At 35.6% G+C, this 20,002-nt stretch overlaps 1 protein-coding gene across 31 annotated transcripts in view; it reads left to right on the forward strand.

Moving 5' to 3' along the window:
* Nucleotides 1-20,002, forward strand: part of KDM6A (lysine demethylase 6A) — a 235,034-nt gene that overhangs the window by 169,325 nt on the left and 45,707 nt on the right. For 8 of the 31 annotated variants that reach the window (XR_010154914.1, XR_010154920.1, XR_008541971.2 and 5 more), the window contains 9 exons: nucleotides 5,092-5,185; nucleotides 7,225-7,351; nucleotides 12,346-12,444; nucleotides 12,584-12,803; nucleotides 13,359-13,493; nucleotides 13,946-14,101; nucleotides 14,661-14,756; nucleotides 15,980-16,081; nucleotides 16,757-17,152. Coding sequence is in view for 22 of the 31 variants with exons in the window: in XM_003953973.6 (XP_003954022.2) it covers nucleotides 5,092-5,185; nucleotides 7,225-7,351; nucleotides 12,346-12,444; nucleotides 12,584-12,803; nucleotides 13,359-13,493; nucleotides 13,946-14,101; nucleotides 14,661-14,756; nucleotides 15,980-16,081; nucleotides 16,757-17,152 (1,425 nt within the window). In the remaining 9 variants the exon portion in view is untranslated. The remainder of the gene's footprint in view (nucleotides 1-5,091; nucleotides 5,186-7,224; nucleotides 7,352-12,345; nucleotides 12,445-12,583; nucleotides 12,804-13,358; nucleotides 13,494-13,945; nucleotides 14,102-14,660; nucleotides 14,757-15,979; nucleotides 16,082-16,756; nucleotides 17,153-20,002) is intronic. The other 23 variants (XR_010154915.1, XM_063804920.1, XM_009438971.5 and 20 more) reach the window with 7 other exon arrangements.

A 20,002-nucleotide genomic window follows, 5' to 3' on the forward strand; every position in this document is an offset into this window, starting at 1 on the left:
AATAAACTTTAGAGAGATACTGTGACTCAGCAGTATAAAGATGTTGATTCTCCTTAGTGTAACAGAAACGTAATACAAAAATACCAACAAACTTTTGTTAGGAGTTAGCTAAGTTGATACGGTAAAACATGATAAAACGGGTGGGAGGATTGTGTAGGATATACTAACCCAATAAAACTTGTATAATTAAAAATGTGGTACTGGCATGTGAATAGACAAATTAGTGAAATATCCTAGAAAGCCCAGGAATAGACCCAAGTACATGTAGAAACTGAATATATGATAAAGGTATTGTTCTTAAATTCTTGGGGCCTGTAATGTCCATCCCATAAGTATAATGTTCTTGGCTCTTACTTTTGTAGATCTCTTCTGGCAGTCTCTTTTATTGGTGATGATGATGATGGTGGTGGTGGTGGTGCTGGTTTGGAGTGTCTAGTTCATTTATACTTAATTTGATTATTGATATGGTTGGATAAAGTTAGCTGTCATTCCTGTTGTATTCTTTGTATTGTATTGTTTTTCTCTGGTTGCTTTTAAAAGGTTTTTCTCTTTATATTTGGTTTTCAAAAATTTGACTTCAATATGCTCAGATTTTTTTTTCTTTATAATTATACTAATAGTATTTTAAGTTTGGGGTTTGATTTTTTTTATCAGTTTTGGAAAATTCTCAGCCATTGATTTGTCAAATATTTTTTCTGCTCCACCGTTTTTCTCTTCTTCTCGGACTCCAATTACATGTATGGTAGACTATATGCTATTGCCTCAAACATCTTAGATGCTTCCTTTTTTTTTTTAACTTTTAACTTTTGTGTGTTTCTGCTTCAATCTGTATGCTTTCTAGTGACTTGTTTTCAAATGCATTGATTTCTTTTTTTTTTAAATATACTTTCCAATCTGCTATTCAATCCATGTAGTGATTTTCTTTTTTAAATTTCAGATTAACATTTTTTCAATTCTGGAATTTCCTTTTGTTTCTCTTTCTGGAGTATGATTTTTTATACATTAATTCATTAGGATTATGTTTTTCTTTTGTCAACATTCTTCAAATATCTGCTTGCTTTTTTTTTCTTTTTCTTTCTTTTTTTTTTTTTGACAGTATCTGGCTCTCTTGCCCAGGCTGGAGTGCAGTGGCATAATTTTGGCTCACCACAACCCCTGCCTCCCAGGTTCAAGCGATTCTCGTGCCTCAGCCTTCCGAGTAGCTGAGACTACAGGCACGTGCCATCACACTCAGCCTGAATATCTGCTTTAAAATTATCTACATGGCTAGGCGCAGTAGCTCATGCCTGTAATCCCAGCACTTGTGAGAGACCAAGGCGGGCAGATCACCTAAGGTCAGGAGTTCAAGACCAGCCTGGCCAAAATGGCGAGACCCCCATCTCTACTAAAAATACAAAAGATTAGCCGAGTGTGATGGCGTGCCTGTAATCCTAGCTGTTCGGGAGACTGAGGCAGGAGAATCGCTTGAACTCAGGAGGCAGAGGTTGCGGTGAGCCAAGATTGTGCCACTGCACTCCAGCCTGGGTGACACAGTGAAAGTGCGTCTCAAAAAAAAAAAAAACTACAAATTTCAACATCTGAGTAATTTCACAGCTGGTTTTCATTAATTTTCTTTTCTTTTGAATATAGGTGAAATTTTCCTGATCTTCATAAGTTTAATAATTTTTATCCTGCATATCATGAGTAATACATTGTAGAGATTGACTATATTTTTCTGAAGATTGATATATTTTTGCTTTATTAGCCAGTTAACTCACACTCTAAACTTTGTCACCCTTGTAATGGCAGCAACTGAAATCTCTCTCTAGTTCTTTTAGGCTGCTCATTATCTGTTCTGTTCATGCATAATTCGGCAGTCAGAGCTTTGGGCAGAGTTTATGTGTGGAATTCGGTGTTTCCACTCTCTGTCTCCTGACTGGGATTTCTCCCCTCACTTCCAACTCTTTATGGTAGCCTCAAAAGCTGTCCTATGATTCTTCAGCCTAGTAAGACTGCCATTTCTATTTGAGTTCTAGCCAGCCAAAGTACCAGTTGAAGCCTGCCTTCAGGTGAAAATCCAAGAAAAAGGGAGTTACTCATCTAGTGCCGTTTCCTTCCTTTAAGTGTGAACTTTTCCTTTGGTTTTGCCTGATTTTGGTCTCTCTCCAGTGCCATCTGGTAGTTGACTTTTATATTTTATCCAGAATGTGAAGCTGTGTGTGGAATGTCACTCCAAATATTGTCAGAGGCAAAACTACTCAACACTATTAAAGATAAACTCAAGTTACTTTTTTACACATCGTTTATAATTGCTAATTAATGTTCTACTATAAGCATCCATTGTATTTTGCTTCTACTTGTCTAGTGACAGAAACTTAGGTTGCCCCCCAACTTCTCCATACTACAAGCAGTACTGTTCAGAACATTACCTGTGGAAAGGTTTCCTTGGCATACATATTCCAAGAGTAAGATTGCTAGATTGTAGCATATTTGTATTCCTAATTTTTTGAGTAAATCCCCTTCCACCAGGACGTGAGTGTTCTCCTTTACTCACATCCCTACAATACTTGGAATTACTCAAATTTATGTTTGCCAGTCTTAAAGGTAGAAGCTGTTGTGTCATTTAAACTTGTATGTTCTGATTTCTAGAGGAGTATAGTTACTCACATTGTTTTTCACCTTTTATGTGTTGGGTTACTTATGTCCATTGCCTGTTTCTCTGCCTGTGCTTTTTGAGTCAGATCTTTACTCTTCCTTATGATTTGTGTTTTTTTGGTCATGTCCAATAAATTCTCTCCCATCTCAAGGAAACGTTCTTCTACATTTTCTTCTCTTAACTTTATACTTTTACCTTTCATATTCAGGTCTTTAATGCAGTTGCTGGTTTTGTTGTATATGGTATGAGGTAGAAATCTAATTTCATATTTCCAAATATGGTGCTACCATTTTTTCAAGTAGATCATTGTTTTTATTACAGTGTTGGGAGGTATATTTTAACATTTGTTAAGATAATTCATGAAGGTGGTTTTCCTAAAATTTAAATCTGATTACATTACTTGAAATCATTCAGTGGTTCTCCATTGTTTTAGGATACAGTCAGTAGTCTTTAAATGGATTAGGGAGGTCTTTGTGAAGTAGTCTTTGCATTTTCTGTCCAGCCTGCTAGTACTCTAAACTTAATATGCGCTCGTTCTTCCTCTGAGAAGTATTATAATGTTATCATACACAGCACAATATGCTTAATTTGTTTTTCTTGTATATATTTTTCACTACTGTGTAGTCTTAGCAGTTCCTGTTATGTATTAGGTGTTTAACAAATATTTATCAATTGAAGGAATTGAATAACTTGGCCCTTATCCTTGGCCTAACTATCTAATTAACTTTTTTTAGACCAGATGAGTGTTTTGGGGGAACTAGTTTAGCTGTTAAGTAAAAGTTGATTTAATAACTCTGGATCGCTGGACGCGGTGGCTCACGCCTGTAATCCCAACACTTTGGGAAGCCAAGGCGGGCGGATCACCTGAGGTTGGGAATTCGAGACCAGCCTGACCAACATGGAGAAACCCCATCTCTACTAAAAATACAAAAGTAGGCGGGCGTGGTGGCACATGCCTGTAATCCCAGCTACTCAGGAGGCTGAGGCAGGAGAATTCACTTGAACCCGGGAGGCAGAGGTTGCAGTGAACTGAGATCATGCCATTGCACTCCAGCCTGGGCAACAAGGGCGACACTCCGTCTCAAAAAAACAAACAAACAAACAAACAAAACTGATCATCTCAATAGACAGTTCTTTCAAATCTTCCTTATGTTAGCGGTGTGTGTGTGTGTAGCTCCTTAATTGTTTCCATCATTAGGACAACCCTGTAGGTAGCAAGATTGGATATTAGCTCTTGTTTTATTGCATCAGTTTTTTATTGATGTTGAATCCTAGTTTAAGTGACTTGCCTGAGGTTCATACAGCCTAGTTTTGTATTTCTACCTACTTTTTTTTGAAAATATTTGTTTGCTCAGGCAGTTATATACTGGTAATGATATGAGTAAAAGCCACTTCAATCCATTGTTCTGCCAAGTATGTTTTACAGGTAATATTTACGAGCCTTTCTTTTGTTAGTTTTTTCCTTTTGTTTTGGGGGAGTTGTCTTAAGGTTTGTAACCATAGCAATAAAGAGTTTCAGTTATATTAGTACTCTTGAGAACTGTGGCTAAATGGTTTCATTTAGACATTTGCCTGTGAAATCCTAAGTCTTACAGACATTGTTAGGCTGTAACAGAGTTTTGATGTCTTTAAAATCATATGTATTATAAATATTTTTATAAGATATTTTATATATACTAGAAACTGTATCTTTAAAATTTAGATTTTTAACTACTTTTGTACTTATTTAGATTTTGTCTACAGCATTTTTGACATGTGCTTTATTTATTTATTTAGAGACAGAGTGTTGCTCTGTTGCCCAGGCTGGAGTGCAGTGGTGCAATCTCGGCTCACCGCAACCTCCGCCTCCCGCGTTCAGGCGATTCTCCTGCCTCAGCCTCCCGAGTAGCTGGGACTACATGTGCGCGCCACCATGCCTGGCTAATTTTTGTATTTTTAGTAGAGACGTGGTTTCACTATGTTGGCCAGGCTGGTCTCGAACTCTTGACCTGGTGATTTGCCTGCCTCGGCCTCCCAAAGTGTTGGGATTACAGGTGTGAGCCACCACACCCGGCCTGACATGTGCTCTATTTATTGAGTTGCTTGGGAGCTCAGTGTTTCTAGGCAGACAGATATGCATTTGGAGGTAGAATACGTCTAATGTTATTAAATAAAATTGAGACCACTTATGTTATTAAATTTCAGATGATATTGGCATTTGGAAAATTCTTAAAAGTCATACTTTAATGATACTTCGTTACAGTGAATGTCAGTTTTACTGGTGTTAGGTACTCTGGAACAAGGCTTATTACTCAACTGTCTGGTGTTAAAGAAACATTCAATAATGGAATCAGCACTTTTTTCTTTTAGTTTTAAAAAATATGCTAAAACATCAGTATTGTATAATTCTTAATATATGAAGTAGTTCCTTAAAGATTATGTTAATTTTTCTCCAAATCTCTTTTTCTGTTCTTTAGAGGAAATATCATTCTGCAAAAGAAGCTTATGAACAACTTTTGCAGACAGAGAATCTTTCTGCACAAGTAAAAGCAACTGTCTTACAACAGTTAGGTATGTAATAGTATACATTTAGTGTATTATAAGTGCTTCTCTTTATGTTTTTTCCATGTCGAGTGTGGCAAATATGTGGCTCATATATTCTATTCGTTTGCTCAGAGTTGATAAAATTATTCTGAACCCAGCATATTTGTATCTTCTGCCCAGCATTGTCCTTCCCACAGTCTGTCTCAGTGTAATTCTTTAGTACAGCTGGTCCTTTTAAATTATCAAAATTACTCCCTAGTATTTAACCCAAGGAGGATTGAATACTTCCTTTGTGCCAGATATATGCTTAAGCACTTAATGAAGTTGTGATTTACCTAATGTCACTTAATGGTTGGGGAGCTTGCTTTCATAGCTTTATCAGTTATAATGACTACAAAACAATTTATCTAAAAACTGTAGAACGTCTAACACTGTGAGCATGCAGTTCTATTCTAATGTGGAACATGAGGGAATCTATTCATTTGGATGTCATGTGTAACTATCACCAAAAAGATAGTGAAAGAACTCCCCAGCCTTTAATTTTGTTGCTTAATTATTGAGTCATGTTTCTTGTTTGTATTTGATATTTGGGTTGTTTTTTCAGTTTTGTTTTTGGTCTGGGCAAATCATTTACTCTTAATTTTTAGCCAGCATTGTAGCAATATGAATGTTTTCATAATGTAACTATTTTTACATAGTTTTAAAGTCACTTAAGCTTAGATTTTATCATTATCTTTAGATAATATACATACAAATTTAATAATTATAAATCACTGAATAAAAACAAATATTTTGACACTTTTATAACTCTTAAAAGTATAGACAACTTGAGTAAAATCCTAATGGAAAAAATTACAAACAAAACTAAGGCTTTATTATGAAGGCAATGTTTGTTTTTTCAGTTATCAAATACTTTATAGTTTGTTTGTTTGCTTATTTATTTTAGACAGAGTCTCGCTCTGTCCCCCAGGCTGGAATACAGTGTCGTGATCATAACTCACTGCAGCCTCAAACTCCTCGGGTCAGGTGATCCCACCTCAGCCCCCCGAGTAGCTAGGGCTACAGGCGCATGCCACCACGCCTGGCTGATTTAAAAAATTTCTTTTGTAGAGACAAGGTCTCTCTCTGTGTTGCCCAGGGTGGTCTCAAACTCCTGGCATCAAGCGATCCTTCTGCCTCAGCCTCCCCAAATTCTAGGATTACAAGTGTGAGCCACTGTGCCTGGCCTATAGTTTTATCTTATATAGGGTGCGAATATATGTAGTCAGGGCCAGTGAGGTAGGATTGTGTGTATATTTTTTAATCTGAATTATCATTGATTCTATAGCCTTATATTTATTCCTTGGAAATAAACATTTTGTTAATGGGATATCTTGGAGATTCTTAATTGGCTCGGTGTGGTGGCTCACGCCTGTAATCCCAGCACTTTGGGAGGTCGTGGTGGGTGAATCACACGATCAGGAGATCAAGACCATCTGGGCCAACATGGTGAAACCCTGTGTCTACTAAAAATACAAAAATTAGCTGGGTGTGGTGGTGCGCGCCTGTAGTCCCAGCTACTCAGGAGGCTGAGGCAGGAGAATTGCTTGAATCTGGGAGGCGGAGGTTGCAGTGAGCTGAGATCATGCCACTGTACTCCAGCCTGGCAAAAGAGCGAGACTCTGTCTCAGGAAAAAACAAAAAACAAAAAACACACATTAATTTATTTTTACATGGAATAGTAAATAAGACGTAACATCTTTATATTCTTTGTTTCATAAGTCGGAATTTTTTCAAATATCAAAATTAGAAAAGTCTGATTTATAATCTGTTATATCAGTACTAAAAATTGTTTTAATTTCTCTTGAATGAAAGCCCTTTGTAGCTTTTACAGTACCTTACTGTGAGAAACTGACTTTCTTAATGGCCAGAATTGGCAGTTCTAAATTTTGGAAATATGTACTCCAAACTAAATTAATAAATTGACAGAAAAGAGTACTTTTTTGGCTTGTTTTCTGCTTCGTATTCTTAAACATAGAAGAACAATTAAGTCATTTATGTAAATATTTTTAAATCATTTACTGTAGGTTGGATGCATCACACTGTAGATCTCCTGGGAGATAAAGCCACCAAGGAAAGCTATGCTATTCAGTATCTCCAAAAGTCCTTGGAAGCAGATCCTAATTCTGGCCAGTCCTGGTATTTCCTCGGAAGGTGAGACTTACCAGACATTTATGTTTGATTTTGTCTATTCCAGCTAAGAGATTTGAATTACAATTTAAAATGTTAGTTTACATATGTAACCTGATCAGTGTATTTTCTCTTCTAAATACATTATTAACCAAGATTCCTGAAAGTTAAACAACAAAATAAAGTTTCCAAATATGGTGGTTTTTTTATAGCATAATCTGGTCTAGCAGGACGTTTCTTATTTTGGTTATTGGATTTTTATTTGATTTGAGTTACTGCTAGTTTTAAAAAAGTCTTATCCAATAATAACTTTTAATGAAGTATTTAAATGCCTTTCCTTCAGACTTCCAGTATTTTTTTCTATATGTCTGTTTTATAAAACAGAGGATTAATTTCTCATCTGCCTGATGACTACTGGTAGTCAATGGAACCTTTATAATTTATAATTTTGATTCATGATATTTACCTTAGAATTGACATAATAGTAAATCTCAAATCACAGTTATACTTGAAATCTTACAGTGAGAAAGTGAATACATTATTAGATTTGTTGGAATGGAGAAGTGTCATGTAACAAAAATCATTTTCTGCAAGTCTGTAACCATTTCTCCATACTATTTATCCATTGAATGTCTGAATTATGCTTAGTGATGATCTGAACTATACCTCATGCATAAGTATCTGATAGATTATAGTTTTAGACTATCATCAGGTTGTATTTTGATTCCTAATCACTTTTCGCTTTCATGATATGGTGAAAAGATCAATGTACTAGGAGCCAGGACACTTAGATTCAAGTCCTGATTCAGCTACTGTTTGTGGAATTGTGGATGGTTTAGTTAAACCTCTTAAAGCCTCAATTTTTGTTTAACGTATTAGAGAATTGTATTAGATCAGTGGTCCTCAGGGGCAGGCTATTTTGCCACCCTTACCCCAGCCAAGGACATTTCACAATGTTTAGAGACATTTATTTCTTTCATCACAGCTGTGAAGTGTGCTACTTTCGTATAGTGGGTAGAGACTAGGGATGCTGCTAAACATCCTACAATGCGCAGGACAGTCCTCTATAGCAAAGAACTGGCTGGCTCCAAATGTCAATTATGCTGTAGTTGAGAAACCCTGAGTTAGCTGATCTGTTACGTATCTTCCTGCTCTAAAGGTTCCAATTTTATGACTTCTTTAGAAATTATCCTGTTTTAATTTTAAGTTTTGTTCTATTATTGTTTACATAGAATACTTGATTGTAAGTAAATTTGCCATATAATCACATTAAATTTTAATTATATGGCTTCATTTTTCCTTTAAGGAAAGTATGTTTGTATGAGACAAAGTAATATTAATATGGTTCCTTCCCTAAAAATATTTGATTACTCATATTATGCTTAGAAGGTTAAGGAAAAAAAATTTTAAAAACATTTGATTAACTCATTATTAACATACAATAAGAGTTGACTGAAAAGGTATCTAATTTTTGGTGAGGATTTCCTAATCCCTCCCCAGGCTTGTAAAAGAGCCTAATTTGGGTTGCTTCTAAATAAAGCTGGAGGGTCCAAACTTTTGTGTTTCTCTTCTACAGTAGCAGAAACTGGATTTTATTATTTTTGTATCTTTTTGCCTGACAAAGTGGCTATTCGATAAATGGATGACATGAACTAACTAAACTCCATTTGCTTATGGAGCTAGCACTATTACTGTTAGTGTTGTGGAGTGTGAGGCTTTATATAGTGACTGTAAAGGAGGTCTGGAACTGGGAAACAGTAGGTGCCTGTCTCTTGTTTTCAGGTTTATATATGAAAATTTCTTTTAGCATAGATTAAAACGAATGTATACTAGAAAGTATGTTCCTTCTGACCTAAGATAGTTTAATACAGTAGTGTGTAGATGTCTTTTTAGTATAGGTTTTTAAATTTAAATTCTAGTTACATAAAATTATAATGAACCATGTGTAGAATTAACTATCATAGTCATGCTGTAATTTTCAGCTTCGATGAGCAGTATTTCATCATCAGTATTTCAGTGAGCAGTATTTTATCATTTTTTTTCCAGTTAACTAATTTTACATTGTAAAACATGATGATGCTTTTAATTTAATGTTTTTGGGTAAATTTTTCCAAATATACAATATACTTTTCCTGACTAAATAAAGGATACTTATCACAATTTAACTTGGTTTCGGGTTCAAGGTTATCATTTTAGACATATTATTTTCCATCTGTAATAATAAAATTCTAAATCTTTTAGACTTTTCATATTCTCTTTCACTGCCTTCTAATGTGTTGCTTCTAATCTGTTTCTTGTAAGAAACATTTTATGAATGAATTATGTTTTAGAAGTTTTTAAAGCTCCAAATGAAGACCTCAATTGTCAGTAAGAAATTTTGGGGTTTGATGACCCTAATATTTGTTAGGATTTCTATTAACCTCTGCATTCAGGTCTGTGTTGAAGATGGACTTTGCTTGTCATTTGGCACTTGTATTTCAAAGTAAAATTGTAATGTGATATTCTGTTTTGCTAGCACCAATCATTGACTGTGTTATCACAGAACTATAGAATATTACAACTGGGAGGGACCAGGGAGGTCATCTAGTTAACCTTGTAAATCCTGTCACTTCAAAGATTTAGAAAGTGGGTTCATAATCACAGATAATTAGTATGAGAGCAGGGATTAGACCCTAGATTCACCCAGGACTTTTTTAGTTATATGAGACTGTCTCAGAGGAACCTACTTTTATTAGAGGAAAAGTGGTTGATGGTTGGAGTGGGACATCCGTATCTGGGCACATTGGTTTCCTACTTTGACTTTGTAGGAATGGAATGTTAAAACATTGGTTTTGGGAAGAACTGCTTATTTCTCCCAGCAGTTAGGCAAATTTGTCTATAAATCTGAAATGGCTTTGATTTCACAACAACTACAGAAGAGCATGTTTTCTACTATCTGTTAAGCATTCCCTTTCACGCTGGTGTCTGTTCCTGTTTGGCATTGTAGCTGATCTCTTCTTATGAATTTTTCCTTCATAAAACAGTTTGTAGATGCTCTCTGAAACTGCCTTCTCTGTCTCAATCACGGACATTTCTTACATCTTTCAAACCACAGGATTAGTGATTCCTTAGGCTTTTACATCTCCCTTGTAGGTGTCCTGTGTTTTTACAGCCTCTCTTCCATATGGATGAATTCCAAATCTAGATTTCAACATTTAAAGGTATCTTAAACACCAGGACAACATCTCCTATTCTTTACTTAACATTTCCCATTTTAATGTCCTCACATCATGTCAAAGTCAGCATATTTCAAACCATGTTCACCATATTCTTCCCCAGACCAGCTCTTTCTCCTTTTACTTTTGCCAAAAGATCACCATTTTCTTTTTATCAAGGTTAAATACTAAGTTACAGCCCCCACCCTGTGAACATCTAATCAATTAATCACAAAGCCTTTATCAATCTTTTGGTTTCTTGTTTCTCTTATCTTTTTTTTCTTGCCGCTTCCAGTACTTGCACTCCAATTTTGGCCTGTTCCAAACCAGTGAATGTAGCCACCCTCTTTTTTCACTGTCCATAACTATTTTCCTTTCAGTCTGCCCTACATATTGTTAGAAAATTAATATTCCTATAAAGTGCTTTCAATGTGCTATTCTGCTTGTTAGAAAAGCAAACTTTAGGGTAATCTTTGGCTGGATTTAAAATTCTCTACTGTTTTGTGTCTGTGCATTCTTGTATATACATTAGGTTTTGCTCATGCTGTTCAAACCCATTTAAAACGCCTTTTCTCATCTTCTCTGCCCGAATCAGTGGTTCCTAGAATTTTAGGTTACATAAATCAGTAAAATTTCAAAGAATAATTATGGGGATAGAAATATGGTGTTTGGGCAAGTAAAAACATTAACTTTTTTTGCAATTTACTGTCAGCCAATAATATCCAAAATAAGAGAATTACAGCATAAATATTAATTCATTTATTGGAAAAACTTTATATGTATGTATATGTGTGTGTTGTCTTTCCAATTTGTTTGCTTGGCAAACGTGCCATATACTGGCTGGCAATTAGGAATCACTAAATAATATGCATCTTTACATATTCAAATCCCTTACTCTTACTCTCCCCCCCCCCCTTTTTTTTTTTTGCCTTTCCTAAATCTTGCAGTATATGATGGTCTCTTCTTATCCTAAATTATCAGGCCAATTATTGTCTATACTGGCCATTTGATATGACATTTTTAATGTATCTTCAGTCCTCAACTAAATTGTAAGCTTCATGAAAATAGGGACTGGGTTTTTGTTTTTTTTCTTTTTCCTTTAGTGCCAAGAATAAGAAGATAATTTCAGTATTTATAATTTCAACTGTTATCTGTGTATCCATCATGTCCATCGTGTATATTCACATTAAGAAAATTACAGTCCTTGAATCATTAATCTTACCTTGCTAACTTTACTAGTCATAAAATATTATACTTTATATTATTTTTACTTTTTACTTTATACTATTTTTGATACTTAGTTTGAGATTAACTATGTCTTACATGTGCATTTTTTTTATGAATTAAAGAATTATTGCCCTCAGTGTTGTTACTTGGGAAAGGAAAATTGAAATCTGATACAGCAAATCTTACCAACATATAGTGTTTTTGTTTTTAACTCTGTATTTTGACCATATAGGAAACTAGAGGTCAATCTGTATAAGAAGAGTGGAAGAGTGCCGTGTGTGTGTGTGTGCACATGTGCATGCAGCTCTCAGTATTATAATATTGAAGTGATATGTCCCCTAATCATTTAAATAGAGTTCATTAATGCAGCATGCTTTTTAGCACCTATAAGACAGACTATAATATGGTTTGTTGGAGGGCAAATTATAATATTCATTATAGTTAACAAGTATATACACACATACACATAAATATATTAACTTATTAGGGTTTTAAAAAAATTTGCTGTGATATATAGTCCATCCTTTCAGCCAATTAATTTGTTTCAGTATTAATGGAATTCTCTTGATTTTTTTTTTTTTTCCCTTCCTTTCTCAGGTGCTATTCAAGTATTGGGAAAGTTCAGGATGCCTTTATATCTTACAGGCAGTCTATTGATAAATCAGAAGCAAGTGCAGATACATGGTGTTCAATAGGGTAAGCCTTTGTATAAAAATAGTAATTTAATTGATATACAAAGATGGTTGCATCACATATAGTACTTCATAGTTTAAATCATTATAAAACCAAGCAGTTCTTCTGAGTTGACTTATTTTTTCTTAATTTCTCTTTCCAGTGTGCTATATCAGCAGCAAAATCAGCCCATGGATGCTTTACAGGCCTATATTTGTGCTGTACAATTGGACCATGGCCATGCTGCAGCCTGGATGGACCTAGGCACTCTCTATGAATCCTGCAACCAGCCTCAGGATGCCATTAAATGCTACTTAAATGCAACTAGAAGCAAAAGTTGTAGTAATACCTCTGCACTTGCAGCACGAATTAAGTATTTACAGGTAAATTTTTTAAATAGCAGTTTTTTAAAGCCACATATTTCCCCAGAACACTCAGGCAGAAGGAGGGTGGCTGGAAAGTTTGTCTAGTTGTGTTTTGATGTCTATAATCTGTTTCCATATTTTGTAAACATACCATAGCTTGTAATATTATTTTACTTTTCATTTTAAGTAAGATATGCAGTATTTTTAAAGATGCTCTTTTGCACATTTACTCTGTTGATGCATATTAATTTACATAATTTTTTTCTATGTACTGTCTACATTTTTAAGTTGTCATAGCATTTTATAGAAAACACAAACAGTCTTTCACTCTTGCTTGGAGTTTCTTGAGAAGACAGCTATGAGAACTCTGAAAACAGAGCTCAGCTTTGTTTTGATTCTCACAAAGGTTTATATTCCGGTTACCCTGTTTATACTTAGTGTCTTCTAAAGCCCCAAATTTAGAATCTATTTTCTTTTAAAAACAATTAGCTATAGCATTTAGGAAGATTTAGTGGACTTGCTCTTACTCAAGTAGGCTTGTGTTAAATTTGCTTTTTACATAATTTTTCCTAGGCTCAGTTGTGTAACCTTCCACAAGGTAGTCTACAGAATAAAACTAAATTACTTCCTAGTATTGAGGAGGCGTGGAGCCTACCAATTCCCGCAGAGCTTACCTCCAGGCAGGGTGCCATGAACACAGCACAGCAGGTGAGAAGTTGGGTTATGTTCTGCAGGTGCCCAGCTTTAAGGGTTCTTTTCAATTCTCTAGTGGTCAAGCTTAATTTACTAAGCACAGGAGGCTTTTAGTAATGAAAAGCCTTTTGATTTAATTGCAAAGGGAATCTAGATCAAAATAAAATTCCCTCTAATATGGGAAGAGATTTTGGGGTACCAACTTAGAACCTTTGTGCATTTTCATGATTTTGAAGGAGATTTCTTAAAATAATGCTACAGTGGTTTGTTTAATTTTTAAGGCAAGTTTTTCAAAGGAAGGTACACATTATTCCATTGATGAATCATTTAATTTTGATTTTCAATCATTGCAATCAGCGATGTCCACATAGCTTTGAAAAGTATGCAGCTTGTAAAGTTTTATAATTTGAAGGAATGAATTAAGAATATATAGAACCCTATTTTTGTCTTCCTTCTGTGATTCTTAGGCATGTAAACCTCATCATCCAAATACTGAACCTGTATTAGGCCTCAGTCAAACACCAATTTCACAGCAATCCTTGCCACTACACATGATTCCTTCTAGCCAAGTAGATGACCTGTCCAGTCCTGCCAAGAGGAAAAGAACATCTAGTCCAACAAAGGTATATGTTTTAGAGAAATAGAAAATCCCAGTCAAAAAAGAAGTTTCAGCTGCCCTGAAATTGTGCAGTTTGAACATTTCCTGTCCTTTATTTTAAATTTGTGGACATCAAAGAGTGAAAGGTTTGAGTTTTTCCATCCCAAACCCTTAGTATCATATTAAATATAGAAAGTAGGGATAAATTTGCATTCATCAAATCATTTTATTCATCTCCCTGCCGTTAAGATCCCAGCACACTTTTCATCATCACTTTTTACTGACATTGAAATAAATTTAATGTTGGATCTAGTGGACAGTGTGGTGTTTAGGCTAGCCGTTTGGGCCATAGTTTGAGGGTGGGCCTTTTTGGGTGGCTTATTAAATAGTCAGTAATTTTTAAATGTATGATTTCTAAGTTTAATATGCATGTAAAATTATTTTTTAAAGAATTTAATGTTATAACATCTTTTTAACATGTAAATATTCCAATTCATAGTCATTTGGCCTCCTCTAACCATTATTATTAACTGTGGATTTAACCAAATATTCTTTAATTTTTTTTTTAAATCGATTTTCCTCAGAATACTTCTGACAATTGGAGTGGTGGACATGCTGTGTCACATCCTCCAGTACAGCAACAAGCTCATTCATGGTGTTTGACACCACAGAAATTACAGGTATGTAAGATGTTTTTGACAAATTGTTTATTAAAAAGGAGTAGAGGTAGCAAACAAGTATTAATTTTTTTTTTTTTTTTTTTTTGAGATAGAGTCTTGCTCTGTCACCCAGGCTGGAGTATAGTGGCACGCTCTTGGCTCACTGCAACCTCCGCGTCCTGTGTTAAAGTTATTCTTGTGCCTCAGCCTCCAGAGTAGCTGGGATTACAGGCACGCACCATCACACCCCTCTAATTTTTATATTTTTGGTAGAGACTGGGTTTCGCCATGTTGGCCAGACTGGTCTTGCACTCCTGACCTCAAGTGATCCACCTACCTCAGCCTCCCAAAGTGCTGAGATTACAGGTGTGAGCCACTGCACCCAGCCCTAAGTATTAATTCTTATAAGTTAAATGGCAGTACATTCAATTAAAATGCACCAAAGTAAAATGAGCCTGCGTTTACCAGAATAATGAAGATCATTCATTCTTGTTTTTAATTTCTTTTTTTTTTTTTAAACAGGACATGGTTTACACTACATAAAGTATAAATATAGGGTATATAGGGTAAAGTTTTCTTCTAACTCTGGCCCCTACCCACTCAAAATGCGGCTGGTATTACTAATTTCTTATCTATCATTCCAGAGGTATGTTATGTATGTACAAGCAAATATACATCCCCCCCCTTTCTCACATGTATTATTATTTTTCTTCTTTTTTACACAAATGATAGGATTCTTATTTGCTGTTAACAACGTCTTTTACAGACTTTTCCATGTCAATATGTGAAGAGCTTCCTTGTTCTTTTATGGTTACATCATATTTCTTTATATAGCTGTAACACCTTTATTTAAGCAGATCAGTAATTTTGGACATTCAGGTTGTCTTCAGACTTTGCTTATTCCAGACAGTGCTGCTTTTAGCATACTTGTCAATATATTTTTAAGCTTCAAGAGTTTTCTCTGTGAATACCTAAGAATACTGTATGGATGAGTAAAATTTCATGCCCATCTATTACAAAGAACTCATAGTAAATCTTGTTCAGATGAATGCTTAGTTCATTCTTATATTTCTCAAGCTTATTAAAGGACTTCATCTTGGAGTGTATGACTGTTGGTCAGAAGACTGTGTGTTTGACCAGATAGTGGTTCTGAGTTTAGTCATTTCAGGGAAAGGTTGCTTAGCATAGTGATCTTATTTCCTAAATATATCTTTGACTATATTCTCTTTTTGTTCTTCTTCTAGCATTTGGAACAGCTCCGCGCAAATAGAAATAATTTAAATCCAGCACAGAAACTGATGCTGGAACAGCTGGAAAGTCAGTTTGTCTTAATGCAACAACACCAAGTGTGTATAGCATATTTTTCCCTGAAATTTGTTAGCATTTTGAGTATTTTTATTGACTCTAATGTCATTTTAGAGCATGTTTATGTTCATTTTTACTTTCTACTGGTATTTGACAGAATTTAGTAATCTCTGTATTTTAAAATACTGGTAATTGACGGAGATTTTTAGACAAAAGCAACTATAATTTTGAAGAAGATACTTTGTATTTTATTTATTTACATGATATTTCACATGGATTCTAAGGGTTTGTTTACATTATTTAGTACTGAGGCAAGGTTTTTAGGGCTTATTTAGTTTACAGGATCTGGCATATATGTAACAGAATGAAATTTTGAGATGTCCCCTCTTTTGTGATTGAGAGAAGGACCTATAAGTTTGGGGTCGTTTTCTATAATTTTCAGCTGCTTCCTTTTGTCATTACTAATGGGATTTTTTTTTTTTTTGAAACAGACTTCTGCTTTTTCAAGGAAGTTTATTTTAAAATGAACAAATACAATTTCTTGTTTTTAAAGTATGTATTTCTCAACTTAGAGAAATTAAGCATTTGGGTAAAATCACACATTCCCTAATTATACATCTTCATATTCATCTGGGGATTCATAGAGAATCCCCTATAGATTCTCTTCCCTATAGATTACACAACCAGCATTTACTTTTCCTTTGTTTTTTTGACAGGTGAGACCAACAGGAGTTGCACAGGTACGATCTACTGGAATTCCTAATGGGCCAACAGCTGACTCATCACTGCCTACAAACTCAGTCTCTGGCCAGCAGCCACAGCTTGCTCTGACCAGAGTGCCTAGCGTCTCTCAGCCTGGAGTCCGTCCTGCCTGCCCTGGGCAGCCTTTGGCCAATGGACCCTTTTCTGCAGGCCATGTTCCCTGTAGCACATCAAGAACGCTGGGAAGTACAGACACTATTTTGATAGGCAATAATCATATAACAGGAAGTGGAAGTAATGGAAACGTGCCTTACCTGCAGCGAAACGCACTCACTCTACCTCATAACCGCACAAACCTGACCAGCAGCGCAGAGGAGCCGTGGAAAAACCAACTATCTAACTCCACTCAGGTAATAGGAGGACTAGCTTCCTTGTTGGCTTTTCACATAAATGTTTTTACTGGGTTTTATACACTTTGAGAGAAGAAGAAAGAAGTGTTTGGGGAACTGGTTTTATAAGAATTTTGTGGGACTACAATGTTACTACATTGTGATTCATTATGTACATACATGAGTATATCTTCGTTCCCTTTGTACAGTCTCTACCGACATAGATAACTTAGCAAATTTACAAAGGAAGAAAATAGATCATATAAATCACCCAAAATGCACCATTAATTTGCAGTGGCATCATAAGCACATTTATGTAATATTACTTAGTTCATTTCTGCATAAACTGCCTACTTAAGATCAGGCACTAAACTAGGTGTTAGGTATTTGCTTTAGTGGGAGAAAAAGACCAGTGAATAAGTATTTACCATAATGACTGTGAAATGTGACTTTGGTGGGAAAGTTCTATCAGAGTACCTAGGAGAGCACATAACCAAGATGTTAGAGTCTTCCAGAAGCTAGAGTTTAGGGGAGGAGAGGGCTGGTGAAGTGTGCCTGGAAGATAGGTTATGAAGAGGGGAGGGTGAAATAAGAGGCTGAGGGAGAGGCCAAATTTATCTTGAAGGCAAAGTTGATCCACTAAAGTTTTTGAAACAGAGTAATGAATTGCATGCACATTGTTTTTGTCAAGGAAATGGGTCATAATTTATTCAACGTTAGCACATTCGTTAGACATTTAATTTCTAAGTTTTTACTTCTGAATGTTTATGTGCATAGTATTTCCCATATTTTGGATTGTTTCCATGATACGGGTACTCGCTGAGGTGAAACTGAAGGGCCAAAGAGTAAGCTTTAAGAAAATGCTCTCAATATGTATAGCCAAATTGCTTGTACTTTTATTAATTTACTATGAGAAATATTTGACTTAAAAAGAGAAATATTTGGCTGATTGTCGGTTAGTCTTATATTATTGATAAAACTGAAATAAGTTCTTTTTCTAAGATTTTTAAGTTTATTCTTGAAGTAATATCCTTGGTGGGACCCTGATCTAAAGTGATTAGTACTTTATTCATTCTTAGAGAAATACTGAGTACCTACTAGGTTCAATTCCTACTCAAGGCTCTGGGAATACATCAATAAAGAAAATATACTGAGATGTCTCTACTTGGTGTAGGTAAATAGATAGTAAACAAATAAGCAATACATATATAACGTTAGATGATGATTGTGATTAGTGCTATGGAAAAAAGCACTAATAGAAAGGGAACAGCAGAATACTAGAGATTGGTGGTAGGAGAGTTGCAGTTATAAATCAGAAGGGCAGGGAAGGCTTCTCTGAAAGATAGCATTTGGATGAGAGTTACAGGAGTGAGCCTTGAAGCTATTTGTGATAAGATTGTTCCAGGTCTAGGGAGCAGCACGGAGCAATGGACCCTAAGGTAGGATTGTGCTGTGCACATTTGAGGAGAATCAAGGTGGCAAGCATGGCAGAACAGGACAGGCAAGGAGTGAGAAGAGAGAGAAATGTGCTCCAGCTGGAAACAGGATGGCTAAATCATGATCAGCCTTATAAGGATACTGGATTTTATTCTGAGTATCCAGGAAACCGTAGGGTGATTTTGAACAGAGGAGTAATGTGATCTAACTTTGTTTTTGACTAGGTCCTCTTTGGTACTCTGTGGATAGACTGAAAGAGGCAAAAGTAGAAATGGTATGACCATTTTAGAGATTATACCTGTAATCCAGGTTAAAAGTTGGTGATGGCTCCCAGAGTGGTAGTAGTAGATGGTGGTCAGCTTCTGGGTATATTTGGAAGGTACAGCCAACAGGATTAGTTGATATAGAGTGATGTGTGAGAAAGGAGTCCCAGCTGGCCTGACCAACTAGAAGGATGGATGAAACTGGATGGTATCACCAATCAGTGAGAACAGATTGAGAAAAGAACTCAAGATTCAGCCTTAGGGCATTCCAGTGTATTAGGCTAGGAAATTGAAGAACTAGCAGAGAAGAATAGAAGAGATTGACCTGTGACATAGTAGGAGATCAAAGACAATGTGAGTGATGCCCTGGAAGCCAAATGAAGAAAGTCTTTCAAGGAGGAGGACATGATCAAATAATGCTCATAGGTCATATAAAGTGAGGACTGAAAACTGACCATCTGAGATATTTGCTGACATTATTGGAGTAAGGAAACTACAGGTTACAGGCAAAATTTACCCCACAACCTGTGTTTTTTATAACCCGTGAGCTAAGAATGATTTTTATATTTTTGAAGGGTTGTAAAAAAAGAATAATATATGATACTGGGTGACCCACAAAGCCTAAAATATTTGCTGTTTGATCCTTTACAGAAAAGATATGCTGACCATTGGATAAGGGCAATTTCAGTGGATTGTTGGGGTGCAAAAGCCTAATTGTAGTTCGCTTCAAGATAATATAAAATCAGCAGAGAAAAACTGAAGTAGCAAGTATAGACAGTTCCAGCACACATGCTTACAGTTGTTTGGGCTACACACTGCACAGTGCCAAGGCTTCCATTTCCATATACCGTGGCATAAAAGAGAACAACAACAACTGGGTGTAGCTGACAGGGAAAATGGGATTAGGAGTTGTTGTCTTGTTGTTGTTTTAAATTTAAAATGAGAGAAATAACAGTAAAAGTCAATGGGAAAGATTCAGTAGAGAGGGAGAAAATGGCAAAGGAGAAAGGGGGGAATTGTTAGAATGGGTGAGAGGATGGGATTTTGGGGGTTCATTGTCTTTAAGCGTTAAACAGTTGTTAAAAGGATAACACGAGATTTTTGTTAAAATGCCTATCATAGTTCTAAGATATAACTGGCAGTTAATAAGTGAAAGCCTTTGTTATGATTG

The sequence above is a fragment of the Pan troglodytes genome, chromosome X (genome assembly GCF_028858775.2).
Source record: "Pan troglodytes isolate AG18354 chromosome X, NHGRI_mPanTro3-v2.0_pri, whole genome shotgun sequence".
Classification (NCBI taxonomy): domain Eukaryota; kingdom Metazoa; phylum Chordata; class Mammalia; order Primates; family Hominidae; genus Pan; species Pan troglodytes.